The 26444-nt window shown below is 41.9% G+C and overlaps 1 protein-coding gene across 1 annotated transcript in view; it reads left to right on the forward strand.

Annotated features, from left to right (window-relative positions):
- Positions 1-17: 17 nt before the first annotated feature.
- Positions 18-26444, forward strand: part of LOC109315655 (ADP-ribosylation factor-like protein 8B) — a 31728-nt gene continuing 5301 nt past the window's right edge. Inside the window, exons 1-4 of the mRNA XM_019543457.1 lie at positions 18-194; positions 6044-6124; positions 22906-22979; positions 24226-24319. Of these exons, the coding sequence (XP_019399002.1) occupies positions 72-194; positions 6044-6124; positions 22906-22979; positions 24226-24319 (372 nt within the window). The 5' untranslated portion in view covers positions 18-71. The remainder of the gene's footprint in view (positions 195-6043; positions 6125-22905; positions 22980-24225; positions 24320-26444) is intronic.

The following is a 26444-nucleotide window of genomic DNA, read 5'->3' on the forward strand; positions in this document are numbered from 1 at the left end:
GGCCGCCGCGCCCGCGGCCCAGCTGAGGCGCGCCGTGCCGTACCGTGCCGTGGGCCGGGGTGCTGGCCGCGATGCTGGCGTTGGTGGCGCGGCTGCTGGACTGGCTGCGCTCGCTGTTCTGGAAGGAGGAGATGGAGCTGACGCTGGTGGGGCTGCAGTACTCGGGCAAGACCACGCTGCTCACCGTGCTGGCGGTAGGAGGGGGCTGCGGCACCGCGGGGCCCGCCGCCACAGCCGCGGTGCCCGGGAGGCGCTGCCCGGCCCTGCACACGCACGCGGGGCGGGGCGGGCCGGGCAGGGCACGAGGGGAGCCGTTGGGCCGGGCACAGTTAGATCGGGAAAGGGGTGGCCCTGTTTGTCCCCTTCCAAATGACGTGAGCCCAGCCCAGCCCGTTCTTCATTAGCCTCCTGCAGACAGGGAGACTACAGGAAAGGGGGACGAACGGACTCCTTGGGACACATAGTGCAGAAAGCAGGGGTGGGGGTGCTGGTCATAGGTTCAAAACGAGGTAGGAGGGGTGCTTGGGGAGGACGTGGGCCTTAACCAGCAGCACCCCTGGCCACAGGGTCAGTCTCCAGGGGCTTGGACCATCCTAGCTCTGGCACTGCAGGGTGGTGGGGGTAGCAGCGGTGTTAATCCCTGTGCGCTACCTGCCCTGCCTCTGAAAGCTGGGATCTTGACATGGAAATCCAGCGGCAGGACAGCCAGCCTCCATGGGGTTACTCCTCCTGCTCACCCTGCTGCTGGTGCTATAAAGTGCCCCAAAGGGGCTCTTATTTGGGAGACTGTGTGGGAGCATGAGTGGCGGCAGCATTAACCATCCAGGTGCTGGCTGCACAGCATGGTGGTCCTGGTGGCCTCAGGAGTTAGCTGCTACTACTCATCTTCACGCAGAATTTCTGGCCCCACCAGCTGTGGTTTGACCACTCGCAGGCTACATGTGGCCTGTGGCTGCCATTTGGACAGCCCTTGTGTAGATCATGCTGCTCTTTTAACTGCAGCGCTCTAGTGACTCTGTCCATCTAATTAAACTTTAGCCCTCTTTCTTTGATAGCTCTCTCTGCACAGTATGTCTGATTTAGTCTTTTTTGGTGACTTCCTTTCCTTTGCTCTTTACATGACGGTGACCTTTCACTATTTCTACTTAGCATGCCATTGTTGTCCCTATGGTTGAATTGGTATGGTACCTTTCACTTCCTAGTTTTCCCTGCCATTGTTCTCCTTCCTAGAGATTTGCCTCCTTGATGCTTACTGAATATCCCTGTACAGTTACACAGTTCATCATTCCTTTTGACTTCTCTGTGCAACCCCTCTTCTCCGTTTTGCCTGTTACTTTTTATTGCTACTTTATATTAGAATATTGTCTACCAAAGAACTAGATGCTTCCAGGCGTGCTTGAAGGCTCAGTCTCTACCTTGAAAAACTAGGATTTTAAGAACACAAAAACCAGAGAAAGCGTGGGGAAAGTGTAACATGTAAGGAAAGTGACTGAAATGATGATAGAAACATATCTATAGCCTCACAATAGCTAGCTTTAGTTTATGGTGCAAGAGCAAAGGTGGGTAAAGGGAGTGTGTTGTGAGTTTGTAGGAGGAAGGAAGAGGAGAGAGATGGAACAATGGAGGGCAGGGAATGGGAGGTGGCAGTGGAAACATGAGAAGGAACTACAGATCACCAAAGAGAAAATGTATGAAGTTCAAATGGAAAAGGCAAAACAACAGGTATCTAGATGTTGCTGATGACCTGGGCCTTACCACCAGTGCTGTCAGCCTCACTCCATTTAGGAAAATGGCTCTCAATCACCTACTCAAAGCTGTGGGAGGAGAGTGATTGCCATTTGCAAGATTTGTAAAAATTGAAGTTCTCCTGTAAGAGGAAAGGAAGAGGTATAGTACTTTACCAAGGACTGGCTGATCCAGTAGTAGTGTGTTTATGGTGCTGGATACAGGGATCAGCAGAAACTTCAAGCCTATTACTCTAAACTGTAGAAGAACAAATTAGTGGAAGGGCTGACACTTTTAGGTTTTCAGTTGTTTTTCCATTAGGAAATGTCCCAGTCATGTATTACTGCTACAACTTAACTAGTGGTAACAACGTTGGAAGGAAGCAGGCAGGACTTTCAGCTAGGGTGTACCGATAAAGATTTTCTTGGCCAGTATCAATAGCTGATTATTAACTGGTCATATCAGCTGATACTGATCCTATAGCTGATTTACAGAAATGCAGCTGGGCAGTGTGGAGAGCAGCACCCTGCAGGTAAGCCTGTGGAGGGGAAGGGCTTTGGGGGGAGGGACGGGGCTTGAAGAGGACAGATCAAGCTGAGGGAGTGAGTGGGGCAGGGGCTGTGTCTGGGGGCACTGCCCAGCCAGAGTAGTGAATAGGAGCCTGGGACTGGGCGGGCAGCAGAATGCAGCTGTGTGTGGTTCTTCCAGAGGGCATGGGGAGTGACTCCCTGCTGTTGTGTGCACTCCCTTGGGGAGGCATGTGCCCCCCTGAATTTGTACACAGCGTGGATGAGGGCTGCTTGCTGGGGGCTCGGGGTGGTGCTAGCTTCTTCCCAGCTGTGGGGGCTGGGCCTGGAGAGGGTGAGTGGGGTGGGCTCAGCTGTGTGGGGTGGGTGGTAATGGTAGTGGCAGTGCTGGGAGGGATGGCTTCAGGGGAGCTAAGGTAAATTTTGGGATGACAAAGCCTCCCCTAGCACTGGCCTTGCCAGAGCATTTTGCTCAGCTGTCTTTCCCTTGGGAGCCCTATGCTGTGGAGTGGGCAGGGGGCACATGGCCAGCATGGGACTCCTGAGGGAAAGGCAGTGGAGGAAAGTGGCCTGAGCAGAGGTGGCATTGGGAGGGGGGGCTTGAGAGGGCAACAGTCATCCCAAAATTTGCCTTAGCACCCCTATAGCCACCCTTCTCAGTCCTGCTGCTGCCTGCCCCCCACAAGGGGAAGAGTCTGGAGCCACTCCTCCACACGAGGCTGGCCTTGAGCCTGCAGCGGGCAGCCCACATCCACCCCATGCACAAATCCAGGGAGGCACGTGACGCCCCCCTCCAATGTCTCCCCTGTGGGGGGGAGGCAGCCATGGGGAGCCGCACTCCCTGGACAAGCAGCCTAGGGCTCCATCCTGCTTCCCGCCCCTGGCTCTGGGGTCCCATTCACTGTCTTGGCTTGGCAGTGCCCCCAGCCCCTGTACTAGTCCCTCCCACACCTGGGGGGGGGCCCTCAATCTGCCCCCCCTCCCCACTACGTCCCTTCCCCTGCACAGACTTACTGCAAGGTGCTACTTTCCATGCTGTCCAGCTGCATTTCTGGCTGCATGTGTGCTGCAGGTGTGGGCTTGCATGCTGTGTCCAGGGGCCCTGGCCAGAAGGCATATTTATTGGTGACATTATTGGCTACAGCAGCTAAGAAAGGCCGATAAGGTTAATTTTCCTTTTATCGGTGCCGATCCGACATGCAACCAATATATCAGTACACCTCTGTTTAAAATTCTTTGTCCTTGAATGTTATTTAATTCAACTCAGAGTGTGATTAGGCAACAAATGGAACATACAGCCCCCCCACATTGCTGTCAGCACCCGCGATGACTTGGTGAATAATAATGTACTTCTGTCACTAGACGTGGCTTAAGAAGGAAGTTATCAGAGGCTGGTTCTTTACAGTGTTTTCTGACATAGGGTTAGGCACAGGCTGCAGCGATGGCAAAGCTCCTTTATTGTGCTCTTGGAATTTGAGATAAGATGTCATGATAACCATCAGAGAAGGATTGTTTTCAGTTCTCAGATAAATAGTTCAAGATAAAGTAATACACAGACTAAGGAAGGGGGAGGAAGGGGAGAAAATATATCATTGCGACAAAGGAATGAGAATCTTAAATGCAAATTCTGATGGACCATAAAAAAGCATGATAAGCAGTTGTTCAGTTTGCGGTAGAATCAAGAGGTCCAAAGTCAGGATCACGGTCCCATGTTACTATGTACTCCTCAAACACACTTTTGGAAAGACTACTCTGAAGAGTTTGGTTAAGATTGTCTTGTTTCAACAGTGTAAATGCAGACTAATTCCACCATCTTTAATGAAATTATTTTGGATTTCAGTCAGCACAGTAAAGCAGGATATGATGCTGTTAATAGTAATAGTGACTGGTAATAACACCGGTGTTTACAGATATTGAAAATGTTAATTTCAAAACTCATATATTTTCAGAATGTTGTGTAAGTTTATATTGAAATATAATAGAAAAAGAGTGTATGACTGTATCTCTTGAGTATCTGTAAGTGCAAAATACAAATCTTGTAGGACTTTCCAAGCAAGCAGGATCTGTTTCATCAACTTTTATTCTTCATTTCAAGGTTGCTGATAGCCCTGTACAAATGCTGTGATCTGAACATTTTTCTTGACATCCGAAAGATAGCTTAGTCACTTTGTCCTCCTCCTCCATTATTTTCCAGCTGGAAAGTTCCCTATTGTGTACGGACAATAGAACTGTAAAGTGCTGTTGTCTAGTTTGTCATTAATTCCTTTTAATCATAATCAAAAAGTCTCAGAAAGATAAGACAGATCTATAAAGAAGACACTAGCTCTTTGAGGACTCCCTGAGACCTCCAAATGCCGAAGTAATTGTATATCATAAAAAAGCCATATCTTTCTATCTAATATGATATCTAGATTTAATAAAAATAGAAAAAATATTTTCTTTGGGTTTATTCAGATAATATATTTACAATAAAAACTCCAATAACTAGCACCTTACAAGCTGGTATGTTCTATTAACTGGCATGCCAGCTTATAAGGTAAAGTGAAACTGGAAGTGCCCACCATGACACCTCCGGTTTCTGTGAGCTCCAATGGCAGGCTGCGCGGAGCCCGCGGGAGGGTCAGTGATGCTGCGGGAGGGGTGGCAGGAGAAGCAGCAGCCAGAACAGGCAAAAATGCCTGTTCGGGCCTCTCAATTAACTGGCATATTTTGGTATCCTCCCCCGCACCATTTCTCATGGGTGCCAGGTAACAAAGCTTTTACTGTAATAGGTTCCTGATGTATCTGTCAAGTTTTTCCAAGATTCCAGTTTTGAATAATAAATAATATCACTGGTTTCTAGCTTCCAAATATGTGCGCAGCATAAAAATAAATATTGAACAAATGAGTCCAGTGCCTGCATCATACATTGAAACTAACTAGATGTTGTCTGAGTCAGCTCAATTTCAAACTTTTGCTATTTCCGCTAGGCATGTGGTTCTGTAAAGGAGCACAGGTACGTTTCTGTTTAGTAATGTTTTTTCCTCTACTGTTGGAGATATTTAGGAGACAAAAGAAAATGCACCCTGCTACTCAAGGGACATGTCTACACTGCAGCAGTGGTGTGTGTGCCCAGCCCAAGCTGTTTCTTAGCTCAGCCCACTAAGCCAATCCAACTGCCATGTTCCAGGTATGGCAGTGCTGTGGTGAAGATGCTCTGTGGCTGTTTTCAAGCCCTCAGTCATTGGCTTACTTGAGAGTGGCTGCTGGGGTTGACTCCAGGATATCTTCATCAGTGTATTTCTAGGAGTGTTCAAGGGGCAGTTGTGGGTCGGGTATGCCAGTGCCGGGATGAGCTTGGTGTGGTACTGCCATGGTATAGACAGATGTATCCAAGGTGACAGTGTCATCTGCAGTGCTTCCTATGCCAGTACTCTGTCACCTTTCGTTACTGTTGGGGCTGAATTGCTGGCAGCAGTGGTGAGGAACTTTGAGGTGGGGAAAAGTGGTGAGGAAAAGTCCTGGTGTTGGCAAGTTCTCTTCTAGTTCCAGCAGTGCTACTCCCAGATTTGCTGCAAGACTTGGATTAAACTTTATGCAAGGTCCCCGGCTCTGCTGGTGATGAGTTCTGCCAGTCCAAGGAAGAAAAGACACAAACTGCAGCAGAGCTTCTTATGTAGCCAGAAAGTTAGTTAATGAATGTATTGGTTCTTATAAAGAATGAACATGTTCAGTTCTCAAAACGAAATATTGCTGACATTAACAATTAATTATTACTTACATTAATTAGAACATTTTTGTTTCCCCTTTAGTCAGGGCAGTTTACAGAAGATATGATCCCTACAGTAGGCTTCAACATGAGAAAAATAACAAAAGGAAATGTTACTATAAAGGTAAGTGGGCATGCCTGAACCACGATAGAAATAGAAATGGAAAATAACTAGTAAAACAACCTTTTTAGCTTGAAATGCAAGTGTGAAGAAACTAGCTGCATTTAGCATACTTGATCAGTCTTCCTTTTCTTGTGTGAAAGAATGGAGTATTCCCTTTTTGAATATGTGGCTTAGTCAGTCAGATAATCAATAAAATATGTTCAGTTGTATCAGGGAGGGCCCGTATGGCAAGTAGCATGTTGTTAATGAGAATAGAATATGCAAAACTTAGTCTACTTTAAAAAACAGATATTTTCTATGTTTGTCCTTGCATCTTTCTGCCAATATCTGTGATATTTCAATCACTTTTTTCAGTCATGTATGTTTCCACAACTTACTTCTACCGTTCGCTTGGCATGTGAAAGACGGTAGAGATTTATTTGGTAATACATGAAGTGAAACTAACTATGCAAAATGTTATCAAATGGGCAAAATGAGCTTAAAGATGATGTGTTTTTTCTCTAATCTCTTATCATGCCTTAAAACAGCAATTAGGGAAAAATAGAAAGTTCCTTAAGTATTCAGTGTTCCTTTTTATATTACTTAGCTCAAAATATGATGACTTATTGTCTTTTAGGAACATATTATTTTGTTTTTACAAGAGGCAAGGATTTTTGGGGATATCTTTTCTTGGATCAACTGCATAGAACTGTTGGACAAGCTTTCAGACATTAAGGCTGCTTCCAGAAATAATAAAAAAAATCCCCAAAATACCAGAGGAAGCAGCACATTACTTCGACTCGGCTCTGCAGTATCTGTATAGATCAGATGCTTCAGTGGGGCTTTTTAGAGCCTTTATCTAAAGCAGAATCAATCAGCTATTGGATAAAAGTGCCAAAAAAGCCCCACTAATGCACCCAATCTATGCAGACTTTGGGCAAGCTGGGTCCAACTAACATGCTGCCTTTTTTGGGCATGCGCTGGGCTTGGCGCGGGTGCACACCAAGTTTAAAGTGCTGGTTTTTTGTTTGTTTTAACGTCTGCAAGCAGCTCAAGTGCCTTCCCTAATTTGATTTACATTTTTATCACCCGATTTAACTTACTCCTAAGATGTGTGTTACACCAAAAGTCCCCTTTGAGCACTTTCAAGGGGGAGAAATTAAAAAATATTGGGATGGACTGAGGGACTATATTTCTTCTTTCTTAAATGTCAGTCAGTCTTAACTTTCTATTCAAATTAAATCAGTATCCAGTATATTCAAATCAGTGGCATAACTAGGTGGGGAGAACCAGAGCAACAGCTGACCTAGGGAGGAAGTGGGGTGCAAAACTAGCTGCACCGCAGTTGGCACTGCTCCATGCTTGGTGGCTGCCTATAACACAGACCTGACCTGTTTACATCACTAATTCAAATGATTGTTCATATGAAAATGTAAGCAGTTAACTTCTGCCTCTTATTTTCCTTGAATCTGTCCTATATGTTTACCTCCATTCTTCTTCATTCAGTTCTGGAGATTTTTGTTCTAAGGTTTGGATTTTGATTTACGGGGTGCCCACTTCAAAGTTTGCTTACACAAGAAAGATTTTGAGGGGAATAAATGAAGTTTTAATGAATTTAAACAGTGATGGTTGTTATACTGGTAGAACCCTCCTTCTTCATGTATGAATGGTCTTATGCCAATGTAAGAGTACCTCTTTTTTAAGAGCTCTTCCCCTGTCATTTGGGATTGTTTTTCAGCTAAACCTGAAAACAAGGCAAAAATAAGAGTGCCCATATGGTAGAGTTACTCTGGTTTACCTATACTGGTATAACTGTTAACATTTTTCCACGCAGAGAAGACATTAAACTTTGTGTTTTGATGCTGTAGCTACTGTACCTCTTTTCGAGTTGTGTTATAAAGTATTTATATATTATATATTAAGGTACCTAGCCAATTCCATTATAAAGGATTTTTGCCACCTTTTTGGAGAGAGGTGCTTGCAGGAAGTCTTTGAAATCTGGTACAGTGGAAAAATCTTCAGGCAACAGAGGTGCTTGCTTTTTTTTTTTTTTGTCCCATGAAATTATGTTCAAGTTTGCCTGAGATAAAAGCTTAAACAATAGCATTTCCCTCTGTGACTTCCGTTACTTGGGAAACTATTATCAATATGCCCAGATAACATACAACCTTAAATATTGTCAGAGAAGTCCACATCAAGTGGCAGCAGCTTTCAGCAATAGGAAATATGAGATCTGTGACTACCAGTATAATTTTTGTTCAAAGACTTTGTATATGTACTTTTCTATAATGTATTTAATTATAATATCACCTTTTTTAGCATAGGACCTATGCTTCATTCATTTTTCAAGATGAATGAAGCAAGGAGTATATTAAAGTTGCACAGGCAACTGGAAATCTGGTATTTCTTGTATGTCAGGTGTATGATTTTGAAACTTTAAAGAACTTTTCTTCAGTCTAGGTTTATTTTATGTAATACCATATATATGAGAGAGAGAGAGAGAGAGTGCAGAACTAACACAAAAGACACCGTCAAAGGATGAGACAAATTTTAATGCACTCCATGCTACAAGATAGGGAAATGCCTTCCTGGAGTTAAATCTTGAACAATTGCCACTTTCTGTCATAATATTTAAAATACCTGAGCAATATTAACTACTATAACTTTTAAATAAAATATTTGTATTAAAATATACTCCAATAAAGAGTGTGTATTATGGGGAATTTATAGAATATTAACTCTTGCCAAATACTAGAGAAGAAAATATAGTCTCTTTAATTTATCCCAGATACTGGGAGTAGTCCAGGAATAATTTCTTCCTAAGTCTTCTAGACTTTTCATGTGTTCCTCACAGTTGGGCTAGAGACTGATTGAACTGTTTATAACTCTGTGTATGAACATGTGAGATGCTTTAATTGAACAGTATTTACCTAAACATAAGTTGGGTTTTTTTCCCAATACTGTTGTGCACTCTGCTTCTACCATTATGTTTCAGAGCATGTCTTTCTAATAGTGTGCTGCCAAACAGTATGAGGCAGATATGTGACAACTGGTGGCCACTTGCACAGGTGGTATCAGATGTCAGATAAATGTAGTCACTGTGAACCATGACTTTCTGATGTGTTAGTAAAGATTAGTACATTATTTGGAGCATCAAGCAGTGTAACAACAAGATAGAGGCATCTAAGGTCTAATACAGGCTTGTCCAACGTGCGGCCCACCAAGCCGTTTTCTGAGGCCCGCGGTGCTGCGACAGGAAACAAAACACTGTTTACTTTCATTCCCACCCCTTGTCCCTCCCCCAACCCCTCAGCAGCTTCTTAATGGCTGCTGAAGGGCTGGGGAAGGGACAAGGTTCCCACATGCACTGTGTCAGCTTGATGTTGCTGACGCAGCGTGTGTGGGAAGAGGAGTAGCTGTGTGCCGCTCAAGACAGGATGAGCCCAGCTGGAGCAGCAGGGGCTCAGCTGCACTTTCCCCCTATCTGCGCCGGTCAGTCCTGACCCTACCTGCACCGCCGCCACTTCTGCTGGCTGGTGCTGGCCTGGGCGGGTCTGTCTCATCCGGAGCGGCATGCAGCTGAAGCCAGCTTCCCATGTGCTGCTGGGGACGGGAGGAACCCAGCCGGGTCTACATCGGCCAGCAGAAGTGGCAGCGGAGCCATGTGCCTCTCGGGACTGACCAGTGCAGGCAGGGGAAAAATGCAGCTCAGCCCCTGCTGCTCCAGCCAAGTTCGTCCCATCCCGAGCAGCACATGGCTCTGCTGCCGCTTCTGCTAGCTGGGGCAGACCCAGCCAGGCTCCTTCCATCCCCAGTAGCCGTGTGCTTGGGACTGACCAGTGCAGGTAGGGGGGAAGGGCAGCTGAGCCCCTGCTGCTCCGGCTGGGCTCGTCCTGAGGTTAATTTAATGTTTGTAAAATGCTTGGAGAGCCCTACATAGATGCACTGCATAGAAATGCAAAATATATTTCGACTCATTTGGTTGGCACCTTGGGCTGAGATTTTCAAAGCTAAGTCAGAAGGTCAACTTCCATTAAAATGAATGGGATTTAGAGGGCACCAAATCATTTATGACAACTTTGTATCTACCCCTTTTTGCAAATCTCAGCCATAGTTTGGAAGCTCAGCCAAAGAACATTAAAGCTTCTGAACATAAGAGCATAAAAAGTGCCGTGTTTGGTCAGCCCCATGGTCCATCTAGCTTAGTATGCTGTCTCAGACAGTGGCAGAGGTGGATGCTATAGAGGGAGAGTTTTGAACTGGTTAGACCCATTTCATTGTCACTTTCTGCAACTTCATTGGTGTCAAAGGTCACATGACATCACTTCCTGATGTGATATGACTCCTGGGAGGTCTTTGAATATGGCTCGCCGGCCCACTGGGTGATAAAGTTCATGATCCGGCCCCACATTCAAAAAGGTTGGATACCCCTGGTCTAATCCAACAAGGCCTTCAGCAGTTACCTTTCTTGCTCATATCGGATAATCTGAAAAATGTGTCAATTCTATGGTGAGCTGGACCTATTCTTCCAATGGTGAACAAGAAGCCTCTTCTCTGTACAAGTTATGCAGCTTTTTATTATAAATATGTAGTGGGAAGACTAATTATTCTAAGCTTCTTGTGAGACTTAGCATTAGTAGCAGTAAGTTATAACCTCACATCACGGTGCAAGTTAACTTCTTTCCTTCCTTGGCCTTCCCTGCCTACAACACAAGCAGCAGCTGCCAAGCTTTTTTTCATCTTCAGTTGGCTCAGTTGCCCTAGCATGAGCACCATTCTTGCTGATGCCCACCCTTTGGCAATTTGAGTTGTTCCCAGTGATGACAAAATTGGCCAGATCAATATGCACAGCAGTTGGTTGTGTCAAGTGACTCAACTCAAAATGAAGAACAAGAAAAAACTGCTGAATAGAAACTGTAAAAGAAAAATTCTGATTAAGAGATTTTTTTTTTTTTTGTAAGAAACTTTATAAGGTCAAAATACTTTAATTGCATGCAACAGGCAGCATGCCAGATCATACCATCTCAGTAGTCCCAATTCATTATTTCTGTTCTATACACAAAATAGTTTTAGGCATTATGAGAACCAAAGACAATTAGGGTGAACTTGTTAAGTCTTTTAGGCTGACTGGCTGGTGTCTGTGCAAGTCCTCAAAGATTTAAAACCCAGGATGTTTATTGAAAGAAATATGATGTGGGCCTGCTGTATAAATTAAACAAAAATAAAATCAAGAAAAAGTTATTAAAGCTATGCTGCTGTTAAGTCTCAGCTAAATTGAAAATAATGAAACAGCTTTCAAATCAAAATCAACTCCACCAGTTAGCTTCCATATTGGGTTGGAATTAAATGTTCTAATTAATGAAATAATCAGATTAATATAATCAGTAGTCAGTCTGAGAAGGGATCTGAGGAGGTAGCAGTTTGAAGCCAATAATTTTATCCAAGTGAATAAATATGTAATTTATAGCTGGATAAATAGTTAATACTGAAACCAAATTATTTTTAAAAATTTTAAACTGTGACCTCCAAGTCAAAACTTCCTCCCTATGTTTAGTATTTTTCATGACCAACATATTCCTGCTCCTTTGCTCCCACAAACAGAAGTTTCAAAAGAAGCTTTGAAAGAATACACTGATAATGGAAGTTGACAACTTATTAAGCAATCACTAGATGACTCTCAAATGCTGAGCACAGCATGTGTTGAATGAGTATCCTTTTGCGACTATATTTAAACCTGTCACATTCCCTTTGTGGACTTTATAAGTGCTTAGATCCACACATACATACACAAATATACACGCTTGAGGAAAGTGTTACGGTTTTTTTTTTGGATGAAAATGTAAAATCAGATGATATAATTCATTTTGCAAACAAGACAATTTAGTAATCTTTATTTTAGAATCAAGCCATACATCAGCTTCTCTCTGAAAAGGTTATGAATAGTCGATAAAGTCTGTAATTCTATTTATAATATTTCTTTTGCAACATACATTAGTAAAGTGACTGAGGCCATGACTTTGGTTGGACTAAATGAACTGTCTCTTCAGCTTGTCAGTTTTGCTGACAAAAAACAGTACTTTTTTAAAGAAATCTATTGGCGAGATGAACATTATTTTTCCCACGTTGTCCATGGTTGTATGAACATTACATAAAGCAGAAGCTTGATCTGCGATCAAATCTGAAACCAAGGCAAAGCTGCTTCTCCCCACAGAAACTCACATTTCTCCCTTCAGAGAAGCTGATTCTTCAATATTCTCTCTGTAAATAACTCTTATAGAAACTTACTGACCTTCCCCCCTACTCATCCCTGTGAAATTGTCTCTTCCCTTGCAAGCAATTTCTCCAAAGAGGGCTTTATTGCATGGATTATATTTGCTTTCAGTAAACAGCCTCTGTTAGTCTGGTTACACTAATCACCAGTGGCCTCTGCCTATTCCCTCTCCTTTCATAGATCACATTTTAACAAAAATCTATCAGTCCCAATTACATCTCTAAATGCTATCTGTTAAGTATTATCATAGCATACCCTCCTAGGCCATGGAGGTTAGCACTTTGGAAGTGAATACTAAACAGCAGTTGTTGCTCTTTTAGTATTTTATGAACTATAGTTCACTGGTAACTTCCTTTTCACTGTAATGGTTATGGCAGATGTGGACTTCTAGTAGTGTGGAATAACAGATGTGATGGCTAGTGGTGAAATGCTAATGCAACTGAAAAAAATTAAAGTAAGGAAGACATTCTTAAGGCATTGCAATGGCATGGCTAGAAACTCATATTGGATTTTACTGTTCAGTAAATGAAGACTATATTTGAGGTAAAAGGCAGGCTCAGGCAAGAGGGAAGGGAAGTGAAGGGCAGGACAGATGTTTCTGTCAGTGGATGAGAACTCAAGTAAATGCTATTGCTTAAGTTGAAACAACGGGTTTATATTAACTGCCTGATAAGATGGTGTGAATCAGAACACTGCTGTGAACTGTCTTGTTCCACTGTAATTACCATCCATGCATGAGAAGGGGGCCGGGAAATCTGGAATGCCCATGAGATGCACATGGAGTTGTAAAGTAGTATCTCTGCTGCTGCTGTTGTAAATGTGTTATCTTGGTTTACTGTCACAGCTGGTCTGTGTGTTCATTAGTGTAAAATAAAGTAGAATCTGGAGGAAAAATCGATGCAATTAGCACATCAATCATACTGCTCCTTTAATATCAATAATGTCAGCTCACTGTTCCATAAATTCCCTTTCATAACTGATAGAAATCATGAATTAACCATGAGGAGAAGGAAAGCTTCAAACCAGGAAAAGTACATCATTCCTAACAATATTTTATTAAATATTAATTTTTGAAAAAATATCATTGATTTCACTGGATCCTTCATTGTGTGTGTGTGTCCATGCCCACAGGGTAATTCTAATTTTAGCAACACACTGACGACAAGCTGTTGATCATGATAAAAGTGGAGGGACATGGAGAAATATTCATCTTTCTCTGCTAAATGCAGAGAGTACTTTTGCTTTCTGTCTCTCTCCTCTGAGCAACATGCATTCTCTGTCACAGCACTGGTCTGATGATTTCTTGAGTTGTCTAAAAGGTTAGTCTCCTCTTATTCTCGGCATCAGAGAAGCCATTCCCAGGTTCCAAAATGCTGCACTGCAGAGTAGTCGCTCTCAACAACTTGCCTCTCCCTGGTTCTCTGAGTAGATCAACTAAAATTAAGGAAGCTTTACAGTGACTTACAGTTTTATAAACCCACATTCTCTGCAGGTGTGGTTGGCAAGTTTTGTGTGATCACGTAATAGTGATTTAGCTAACTTTTAATACTGTAGGAGCATGGAAACGTTAAATCATAATAGCAGATGCACCCTCCCAAGCAGGTGTTTGGATTATATGGGAACTTGCAAGTATGTAAGGGAACAGGGGATATGTATGAAAATAGAGTACAGGGCATTGGAGAAGAAAAACCAATAGAACTGGAGGCTGATGTGTTGCTTGCTTTGGTATTTGGTTGAGGCCAGTTATTTTTGACAGCATGAATGTTGGCCTGTAGCAACTTTGAGACTCTTCTGTCGAGGATTTTGTTGACTAATTTGTATCTTAAGCTCAGGGGCATGGCAGGGCAGTGCCAGTTGCTTGTGTGGTCAGCCAACAGCTGTAGCAGTGGTTATTTTTGCACCTTCGGTCTTATAGGTGATGGTTGGGGAGTTGGGTCCTTGAGTTTTGGAGTGTTAGAGAATCCTCTTTGTGGTTTGCTCTGAGCCCTTGGGATATAGCAGGATATAAAACTAATAAATGGATGGACAGTTGGATAAATAAATAAATAGGAAGTTGGTGTCTGGCTGCTATCCCAGTTGCTCCTCCTTAGTTATGCTGTTCCTTATGCTGCAGTTTTGGCTGGAACAAAGCTGCTGCTGTGGGTTTGATGTTGGGCTGAAGTTCTGGCTATCACCAGCAGAGGCCGCCACTCCCCTGCAGGTGCTGCTGCTATTGCATGAGCCCAGAAACCTGCTGGGCACCTGGAGAAACTGGGAGGCCAATTTGGGAACACCAGGCAGCTCCCAGGAGCCCTTCTCAATCCCATTTAGTGTTGTGCAGGGATGGAGGGCCAGGAGGTGGAAGGGATCCCACAATGGTAACTTTCTATGCCCCATGGAGGCAGTTGGAGCTCTTGTTAAACTCATGAGGACTCCAGCCGGAGAGCTCAGGTGCGGGCCCCTCCATCCTCCCAGCTGCACTGTGGATGACTTAAACTAATTTAGCTTTGTGGATTCCCAGGCCACTGCATTGGTCACTAAACCTAGTGGGAAGCTAAGCTTAGCTAGGATTTCATTTATATCTCTGTTGCTACTGAGCTCCTGTGATGGAGGGGTGCTGAGCTGAGGCAGCGTTGGCAGGGAAGGGGGGAAAGTTGGGCACAAGCTGTGCTTGGTTTTCTGAGTGGAGGAGTAGGTTGTGCTAATGGGCAGGGGAAGGAGGTGCGGGGCCTACTTGGGTGATAGTGAAGGCAGAGGGTTGCCAGACTGTGCCCAGAAGATGGGGAGAATGAGAGACAAGATAAAGGCCATTAGATGGAGATGGGCTGCAGGCAGAAAGGTCTAAGTGAGGGGCCTGTAGTCGGAGTCTGAGGACAGAGAGAAGTGTTAGACTGTCTTATTTATCAACCTGGGGTAAGTGAAAGGAGGTCCCTCAGGTTGTGTGTGTGATGGAGGTGCACATACACCAGGGAGGTTTTTCCTCGGAAGTTCAGAAAGCAAGGGGAGCTTACGAACAATGAGGGGATTCTTGGTCTGGTTAATGATTTTTGAGCTCACAGGGCAGACAGTACAGGAACAGATGGTGGATGTAATAAGTGGAAGTACCTTTTAAAAGAGGGCAGATGAGGTGGAGAAGGGCAGTAATGGTGCCCAGGAGCTCCTCCATCTTTTTCCTAATTCCTGCCCCAGATAGCAAGGAAATTTGTAGGGGAGCAGCCAAAATCCTGGCCATGGGCACATGTGATAAAATCCCATTTCACTTTACATGCTCAAATGACAATTTGCTATCCACTTAACTGAAATTTTAGGCACTATTCACAGTTTGTGATTTGACTCCTGACACAGTTTGGACTACTGCTGTACAGTAGGTTGCAGAAGCGTTAGTGTGCTAACATAAGTCTAAGGGTCCATGTTGTCCATAGAGAAGGATTGTGAATTTGGTCAATTGCCTACAACTGCAGTTACACAGCTGGAATATTGCCATTTGGGCCTGTACAGTGAGATAGGATTCTGTCCTTAGTCTGGGGTAGTTTGTGTGTGGGTGGGAGGGTATGGTATTTGGGGGAAGAGTGAATTTACTTGATGGAAGAGGGAGTACAGGGGAAGGTATTTAGGGAAGCAGAACTAAGTTGGCAGAAGAGGGGAGCATAGACTGGATGAAATTCAGAGAACAGCTGAATAGACGTTCACTCAATCATTTCTAGCTTCTTGAACCTGCTCAACTAAGGTGTAGATGGGGATGCATAAAGTAAATAAACCTTTGTGTCAGCCCCACTGGTGGAAGTCAGAAAGCACAGAGAAGAAAGACCACAGGACTGATTGTGGGAGGTGTATATGGGTACGATTGCAGAAGCTACTCAAGAGAATGCAAGCTGGTGTGGTAAGATCTCCCCTCTTCTTGCAAGCTGCTTTAATGTATCCCATTGCTGCATCTCTCCTCGTCTCTCACTGCTATTAAATAAATACTTCGACCATAGACAAATTAATAGTTGTTATGTTGGCTACTAATCTGTAGTTATGAGTTAGCAGCAGTATAGTCCCCCAGATCCACACTGAACTTGCATCACGCATGTGGAGTGTACTGGGATATTCCTGGGTTTGCAGTGCTTTAGGAATAGCTTAATTGAGCCATGACACATGTAGATAATCTTGGTCACCCAGAAACATAGTGCGAGTAGAGGTGCCATTAATGTTTCCTAATAGGAGCTTTTTTATTTACTGTGAAAAGTCCAGCTCTTGAAAATTTTGGTGTTGTGGCCTATTTTCTGGCCACCTTATATACATATTAGTGAAGATCCCCAATACCCATTTCTATTAAAGTATTCCTGGACAGTTTTCAGTTTCTGCACTTCTGATACTCGGGCCTTAGGCGTGTTTTCACTTGAACATTAGGGAGGAATGTTATGATTTTATTTAATTATAGTATGCTACATAAAGAATTGGTATGCAGATATGTGCATAAAAATATCTCTCATTTCTCAGAGGTAGCTGACACAAAATATCTAATTGTAAAAGTGTCAAAAATACAGCTTTATCTGCATACAGAAATGACAGCTGTGTTCTTCAAAGAGCCAGGAATGATTTCAAAGGGTATATTGTTCTGTGATGTATTGCCTGGAGGAAATGTAGTCATGTGAATTCTTTTTCAGTGTATACTCAGTTAGAAGAGAAAGCCTTACTGACATTTGCAAAATATCAGAAGATAGAAAGATAGGAAGTATACTTCACAGAACTTTTGCGTGTAGTGGGGTAGGTATCTTCCAAAGCAGGTCATTTGTAATATGCAATAATGCTCCTCTTATTAAATATCCCACATGGAGATATTTTTTGGGAAATGTACTGTTTTCTCATGTGATAAATTAATTTAGTTCTCTACCCCCCCCCAGATCCTTAGGTAATAAACCTTAATTTTCCCTAATGCAGATTCCACTGTGATAGATAAACAGTAACTGATCATTATTGCCTTTGCCTTGAGCTTTTTACAGAATAGCTTCATATATTATTTCGGGTATTAAGGCATCTAGGATCTCAGTAGAATCTCCTTATTCCTCCTTGCTAGCCAATTTGCAGTAAGATGCTGTCTGATATTGCTAGGCATAAGTTGTCCTGTTGGCAAGAATGCTAGAAATTTCAGTATGATCATGACATTTTATAGGGATTTGGTCCCTTTTTGTGGAGTTTAGGCTTCCTTTCACCGTTCCTTAGGATTTAAAAGGTTTTTTTCAGTGAACAATATTTTTGAAATTCCTTCTGGTTGCAGAGAGAACCATTCTGACAAAGTGCATGTGGTGTTTGTCTGGAGGCAGAAACTTAGAGAGCATTGAGAAAAAAGACAATCCTTTTCCTTCCTGGAACCTTCCCATTATCTGTCAGACATGCCCACAGTAAGCACTTATCAAAATCCAGTGAGTGCATCAATAAGTCCCTAATCCCTCTGTAACCCACAGCTGTCAAACCCTTCAACATGCCTCCAGCTGTTTCCCTGCTCAGCTGCTACAACTTTCCTGTGCATGAAAGGATATAGACAGCTTAGGAAAAATCTTATATCCATATAAAATCTAGATATTGAACAAAAGCATATGTTTTTGAAAAATTAGAAGTAACAAACAAGAATAAGAACACCAACAGGAAAGTGACTCTAAAACATATGGATTACCCTATCTTACTAATTGAAACATTGGTGCAATGTACTGTACTGCCCTGCCGTTAAGAATATAAAAGAGTGCATACATGCTAAGAATTAAACACACAAAAGTACATCCAGAATTATAGCAACTCTTTAATGTGATTTTAAATCTCTTTAGCCTCTCCCCACCTAGAAATGTAGTGTGAAAGAAGCTTCTTCCCTGGTTCATTTTGGGCATCCTTCAGGGCATTGCCTATATTTTAGTTGAGCTGGTCAACTCAGGATACAATTGCCTTAAAAGTGTTGTGAACATTCAAATCATGAGGGGCCTATGGAATGTGCAGTAGTAATTTAAAATCTAAGCTTTTTTAAAAGATCTCCTAGACATTGATTTAAACTTTTCATACCTAGCTATATCACTTGCTATTGAGTCATAACTTCCCTCCTCTACTAATACATCTCCTATATATATTTTCCCTATACAGTAAATACTGTGCAGAGAAATAAATGATGTACCAAACATATAAGCTGCAGACTAGAATATTATTCCAAATCCCATGTTGTTCCCCTCCCAGGGGTGTATTGTATTATATATTTTTTTACCTAGTAGTTCCATTGTTTTGATTGTAGGCTGTTTGGAAGAGACCTCATAAAAGACCTAGCTCAGTGGTAGGTTTTATAAAAGCATAGAAAAAATGCTAGAAGTATGAATACTTTTTACGTATTACTTTAATTTGACAAAGAGAGATACAGAAAGCAGTTCAGACAGTATTCATTTTTTTTCTAGTTTATCAGTTTAACCCGTTTTCTTTCCCTTCTGCAGATGACTTCGGTGCCTCAGACTATAGATTAAATGGCTTCCAGAGTGCTTCAGATATGTTTGTTATATCTTGCATCTCGTATGTCTTTTCTTAATGGTTAGTTATCAGGTTTATTGAGAAAACAGTCATCCTCACTTGGAGATGACCTATCTTGTCACCATTTCAGAATGACTCTTTCTGCTAATTAACATAATACTCATCCAGGGTTTAGCTGAAGAAATATCCCATAGATTAACCTACTGTATCATTGGAAAGGCACGGCCTATAGCATTAGAAAACCATCCTATAGCCTGTTCCAGTTTTCAAAAAGAACTAATTGCTGTACCTAGTTTTATAACATCTACTTTTAGCACTGGTTTCCCTCTCTCCCTTCCTTTTATTCTAATCCTGTTGGGAAAATAGCTTCCCCCCACCCCCAAACAGACGCGTACCAAATGCTAAGGGATATTTTCAAGGTCTTCATGACTTCTTGTGATCATTAGCTTTGGCGTGAAGTTTGTTATCTAAATAATATTGAATTGTGTACCCATCCCTTGCCATGCTTTATAAATAAATGGTTTATTTTCTTAAGATTTTCTGAAGCATTTCCCTCAAATGTCAGAGGGGATAATAATTGGTATAAATTACTGTATTTAATGTGTAAAATTTTCAGTCTTATAGGGGGGACTATGTTATGCTAGAAAGAGCAGTAAGATGACAACTGGGGAATGATTTTAATGATGAATTGGGAAATCTGCCTTTCTCAGATATGAAATCAATGTGTTAAAAATGAGAAATTAATACATGAACATGATCTATGGACGATGGTATAAAAAGCAGTCTCTGTTAGTTGGAAAAGACTTAATCCGAAGGATGTATTAAGTTGTATCCCTTTATGTGTATACTTATCGCTGTGGCACCTTAAATATGAATGAATTTGGGGGGGAAAAATAAATATGAAATATCTTTTAAGGAAGGGCATAATCTTTTGATATCGTATGTTATTTCTAAATGCATTTTGAGCTACAATGAATACATTTGCTACTTTTTTGATATAGCTCTTCTTACATTGATACCACATTCTGCTTAAAATAAGAAATAACTATAGAGAACAAATGCATTTCTTTGGTTGATTTTTCAGTAATTATCATTATTTTAATAGGTATTTGACTTGAAATGTAATGTTTGTTTACTTGTGTCTCTGAGCTCCTCATATGCGACCACATTATTTAAATCTTTATAGTGATACTTCATTCTCAGCGCAGTTTTGGCTCAAAATGACTTAACAAAGATTACGGCTAAATTCCACATGGATATAACTCACCAGTACATTAACCAAACCAGAATAAATTACTGGAATACAAAAAACTAAAAGCCTGCTCTAGATTGGTCCCATAGGCATCTAAATGGGACCTAGATAGAATTTAGGCACTTAAGGTGCATTAAGTGATCCAAAATAACTCTTACATGTTTACATTTATTAAGTATCCACATTTTAAATCTCAAAATCCCTATGTGCCTAGGCTTCTCTTCATGCAGAGAAGTACTCTAGTTTGAGTACTTATTTTTGCCAAGTTCCACTGCAGTTCAGCTAAGAGAGAGCACGGTGTTCAATACATGCCATCAACATTGTTTAACAGCAGCCATGCTGACTAACTCACAAGTGCTCTTGATGGTGCCACTAGCTCAATTTTTATATCATATCACACCATTGAGGAACATTTACCATTCACGTTTATTTTTTATTTTTGTCTAATGGTTCTTTAATGTAAATGCATAAACTGTTCGGGGTGAGAGGGCAAACAGAGTACTTTTGTCCTGGTTGAGTGCTCATAGAATCATAGAAAAGGGACCACAGGAGGTCATTTAGTCCAACCCTTTGCTCAAAGCAGGACCATCCCCAGCTATTTTATCCCAGCCAAAGCTTTGTCTAGCCAGGTCTTAAAAACCTCCAAGGATGGAAACTCCACCACCTGTCTGGGTAACCTGTTCTAGTACTTTACTGCCCTCCAGTAGGTTACAGATTCAGGCTCTCTCTTGCTTGTCCTCCTTTACCTTCAAAACTCTTGTATTTTGAGCTGCTTGTTAGTCCAGTTTTAATGGGGGTTGTGTGTAAAATGTCCTCAGCTAGCCTAGTATGTTGCTTGGTGATTTAGAGTACTTTCCTAGGAAATGGGAGATGCAAGTCCTGCAGGCTGAAGGCGTATGAACCAGGTCTCCCAAGGTTTGGGTGAATGCTATAACTACTAGACTATTAAAATAGTAACTATTAAAAGGTGGTCAGCGTCACATCACATCACATCACTTAAGTCCTGCTTCTGTAGGCACCTACCCTAAGAAGAGGACCCTTTGGACCCCATGCTGACAGAGTTGCCCCTATCTTTGTTTAGACACACCTCTTACTGAATTCAGTCTTCCTGACTTAGCTTTGGAGGCACCTGTCTCTCCACATTCGCTGTATAGGGAGCCAGGGTGCCTATCTCTTTTTCTCTGAATCTCCCTCTTGGGGCCAAGCAGCTAAGTTTTAAGAAATGTGGAGACTTAATTGGAAGTGCATAATTTAACAAAGTGTGTCTACACTGTAATTTAGTCACCCCAGACATGGTCTCTAGTCAAAACCTGGAGATATCTGTATTAAAAACCTCTTAGTTGCCCCCTGGAAGCAATCCAGTCTGCATCTGGAAGCTGTCATGGACCATGTCCAGACCGGTGTGGCCATGCAGCACATGGCACTGAAGACGCATCTGTGGCACTACATACCACAAATTCAGATGTTCTCTGCGCTGCAAAGGAGCAGAAGGGGTGGTGGGGGGAATCCCCAGGCAAAAAAACCCAGCAGAGCAATGCACCTGGGGGCAATGCACACTGATCAGAATTGGAGCCTGGCTTGTTGGAGCCACTTTCCAGCTGCTGGCCAGGCTCCACATGGCACGATGGCTGCTGCTGCAGCCCTTGAAGACCCCCAGGTAAGGCTGCTGAGGCCAGCACAGCACTGGCTTCAGTCTCTCCTACCCCACCCGGGGTAACCTGCGGCATGCCAGAGGGCATGTGGCACAAGTGTTCCCTGGGAACAACTAGTGGTGGCACAAAGTGCACCACTGATAGTTGCCCCAAGGAACCAAACATTCACACACATGGATGCAGCCATGAGCATCATGGTCCAAGTTTAGCTCCCCCATAGCCAACACCTCTTTGCTTTGTGTTCAGAACTCATCTGAACATCACAAACACAGGCAACCTACCAGCACCTGGCTTCTGTCCATGCGCTAAGCTGTTTTTACTGTCAGCAATCAAAGCCAAGCACAAGAGGAGGAAGAAGTAGTAGGTTGAATGATTCCTAGAAGGGCAGTACCCTTAAGCAGAGTCCTTCTAAGAATCAGTCTGCCCACTTCTTGTCTTCTGTGTTTGGCAAGCAGCTGCAGCAAAGTAATACAAACATGGAAGGGCAGCTTGTGTGTCTTGGGCTACTTAAGGATGACCCTTACTATTGATCCAAAATAGTCTAAACATAATCTAAGGGGATATTTTGGATGTTTATCTAATATCTCAGGCCTGTAAACATGTTAAGTAGCAGTTTTGATGAAATAAGTGATTAAATTTAAGTTTGTGAATATGAGTTAGCAAGGCAAAGTGATTGTTTCAAACTATTAATTTATGAAGTAGAAGACATGCATATTCAACTTTTTTTTTTCCCTTTCGGTTTTAAGTTCAGATCTTATCACTGAGATTGCTACTTAAATTTTGCAGTCAACTGATTTTCTTTCTGGGGTTGATGATCTAGACCTTCGTGTTGTTAAAAGGTTCTCTAGTGAGCAAATCTGAAGGCTGTTGAGATACTAGAGATAATCATATTAAGCTGTCTTTATTCTGGTTTACACTCCTTCCCACTCAACTTGTTTTCTGTTTCCTTTGATTTTCTTTTTTTTATACCACTGGACAATTAATGTGTTCTCTCCTTTGGTATCCTTAACCCTACTACAAACCCTACTATTAAGAATGTTGTAACTTCTTAATATGACTATGGTGCTATGTCCTGATGGTAAATTTTAAATTTAAGTGAGAAATCTTTGTCCTTATTATCCAGGTACACAGAGTAATGAAGGGTGTTTATATTTCTGGTTTCCAGGTTTGGGACATTGGAGGACAACCAAGGTTTCGAAGCATGTGGGAACGCTATTGCAGAGGAGTCAATGCAGTTGTGTAAGCTTGCTTGTGTATCTCTTAAAGATATGATTAAATATAGTCTTTTAATATTGATTCATTTTACTTTCAGGCCACACTATCTCCATCATTTGCCTCCTCCACATATATATGATAGCATCCTGGCATGGTGAGGTGTTAAGCCTATTGTGGAAAGTTTAATATAAAGGGGAAGCTTAAAATGTGGAGTAGTCCTTTTTAGAAGCTGATAAACCCAGGGAATTCTCTGGTTTAGGAAGTAGAACTCCATAGAAGTATGATTTTAGACACTAACATGAACGTCATTTGGGTAAAGTTGAGACCATATTGCTTAGTGTAGTGGTTCTTGTTCTTACACTGTTGTCACATTTAGGAGGGTGTGGGGATTTTTTTCTGTCATTGTCCATTGAAAATTATATCAAAGTATTAGAATCGTACATAATTATAGAAACTGGGGCTTTGATCCAGAATTCTTTGAAATCTGTGATCTTTAAGTAGATTTTGAATCGAGTCCTGGATGGAGAAAGCCTGCTTAATTATTCATTTAGTCCCCTAACTGTCACAAAGTTATTCCTTACTCTTCAAATATTCTTGGAGAACCCCACTATCACGTGCATATTTTTCCAAGAGTGTCATGACAGAAAGTTGTGTCATGACATATCCATTTGACTATTACTGTTTAGTAGGGGGCATTACTTTGGCAGGGGCAGGCACTTATTTTGGGCGGAGGGCTGCTTACTGAGTTTTGGCAGCCTTCAAGGGCCGCATGACAGGCAGCCAGGGGCAGATGAATATTAATTTTTTCTAAATTTTTTTAGGGGCCCCATGGGCCGGATAGAATGGCCTGGCAGCATCCAGCCCACAGGCCACATTTTGCCCACCCCTGCTTTATGGTAATAGAGAATAATACTGCACTTCTGCCAAATGAGAAGAGTATTAAAAACTCTCTATTAATTTGTTTAGATCTGGCAAGTGATTCAGTAATAACATCTGGCACACGCATGGAATATTTTACACATGCAGCATCCCTTGTAAGAGATCAGTTACATTTTCCAGAAGGTTTCGAGCTGATGTCTGTTTCTGCTGGGGTGGTGTTTTTTTGACGGGGTGGGTTACTTATTCTTAATTACATGATTTTTACTCTCCAAGAATATCATAAAATAATATGATCAGTGAAAGAGCAATATATCTGATGCATTTAAAATATTTTTAAAATATAGCTTTCTGTGTGCAGTAGGAAAATTATAAGTAATGATTTCACATTTAGTTACATGGTGGATGCAGCAGACTTAGAAAAAGTGGAAGCTTCAAAAAATGAACTGCACAACTTAATAGACAAGCCACAATTACATGGAATCCCAGTAAGTGACTGCATTTTTGTATTGATCTCATGTTAATGTTGACCTATGGATAGCCTAAACTCAGTAAATTTCAGTGAGAATTAAGTGTCTGACTTCTTCAGGCTCTTTTGAAAATATCAGCCTTGCAGTGCTCAACATTCCTGTTATGAAAATTGTCGTGATAGTTTTATACAAGGGTGTGCGACTTATCCTGTAATATCCATATCAGATTTATATGTTTTGCAGTGTAAGGGTCGAGTTAGATTTGAGCCAAATTAATTTTATGTAAGGCATTACCAGATGGTGATAACTGAGCCTAATCTTATAAGGTAAGCCAAAGAAACTGCGAATTTGAAGAACCTCTGTGACTATCATGGTGATCCTGTCAGTCAGCGAGAGAGGCAGGTGATTAGGATTGTGGGAAATGTAGTTCCGTCAGGGATGCTGGCCTAACAGAAAGAATTGGGAAATAGTCCTCCAGCTACAATTTCCATGAAGCAGTGCTGCCCAGTAAGGAAGTTCACTCAAGTCAGGTTGTTTAGCTGCTTTAAGCCTGTATTAAACATGGCTAGTAAGATTTTTTTTACATATTGTGCCTCTGACATGAAATTTTTTAAAATTTAACCAAAGTTTCCGAAATTGTAGTCTCAGTGCTAACTTTGAGTTAAAACTAGTGTTGGGAACCCTTGACCTAGTGACCCAGATGTTGGTGACAAAATCTTAATATGGGTAAGATGCATCTTTGGAGGAATTGGCAGGCTTTGAATGTCAAGTAGTCCTTTGTTTCTACAGATTTTACAGGAGATTTGGGTGCATTCTGCCAAATCAGAATATAAAAACCTGAAAAAAAATGCAAAAGTAAATTTGTTCTCTTACAGGAACTTGAGTTTGGTAAAGAACAGCGTGAGCTGCTGAAATACTGTTTAGTCATTAGGGAGGTGGAATGAAATGTTGTTTTAATAGAAGTAATGAGCACTTTTAGCATAGGTTATTTTCAGCTTTAGATCATCCTCCAGTCTTGGTACTCAGCAAATGAAGGCACAGGCTTATCCCATAGCAACTGTTACAGGAAGGAGAATCGATGGCCAGATCCATCATAACTATTTGTCTGGCCCCTGCAAGTATTGCCTAGCTCCTGGGTGTTTTCTTTAGGCACATACTTTCAGCTAAGTAAGGTCAGTGACTTATGAAAGGGCTATCAAAAGAAGAGCCAGCTGGGAGGGGTAGACAGGTGACTAATCATTACTGAAAGTAATATGAGTCAGACCTGAGTATTCTGATCTTTCCACCTCCTGACGCAATAAGAATTCAGGAGATAACTGACCTTAACTTCAAAGGCTCACAGCATATTGTTGTGCCAATAGGCACCAATTAGGAGAGTGGCGGCAGTTCTGTAGTCAAGATGCACAGACAAAAAGCTAGTTTTTCACATACTGTTTTGCCTCTCCTATTTGCCTTTTCTGTCTCCTCCCCTCATTCTCATTAGTTAAGTTGTTAGCAGTGTATACGTGAAGTCAGCTTAATTTTGTGTGTTCTAGTATTGAATTCAGTTGACCCAGCTAAACCATCGTGGTCATTTTCAAGTTGCAGTTATGTAGTTTTCTTTTTTAGCTATTATTTTATAGAAATTAACTAGTTTTGAACTTCTCTTTATTTATTATACTTATTCTTGGCATTATAGATTTGAAGGTAGCTTTATTAAGCTGACAAAGATTGCTAATTAATTTTAATATGTTAATGATCCGTGGTGGCTGTAGAATAATCTTGACTTTAACTCACAACTGAGATGCACATTAAAAGCAATAGTGCAACCATAATTTCAAAGACACTCTCCATCTCTGACTATTTTGTAAAAACTATAGAATATATTTATCTAATGTTAAGTTATAACATACACTGGGTATCCTTTATGCCAGTGGGGGCCATCATTTTTGGCAGACGTAGTACAAGTATCCCCACATTCCCCCCAGAGTGTCTTTCCCCTGCTGGATCTTCTGCTCTGTTATCTGCTTCCTACGCTCTATTCTCACCCAATCTGCTGCTCTGCTTTCTGCTCCCTACTGTCTATGATCTGCTGCATCTATTGCTGCTCGTTCTGCTGCCTGCTCTGTCTGCTGCTGTGCTGCCTGCGCCCTCACTGATTTGC

Source organism: Crocodylus porosus, unplaced genomic scaffold (assembly GCF_001723895.1).
Source record: "Crocodylus porosus isolate Cpor-Errol unplaced genomic scaffold, CroPor_comp1, whole genome shotgun sequence".
In the NCBI taxonomy this organism is placed as follows: Eukaryota; Metazoa; Chordata; order Crocodylia; family Crocodylidae; genus Crocodylus; species Crocodylus porosus.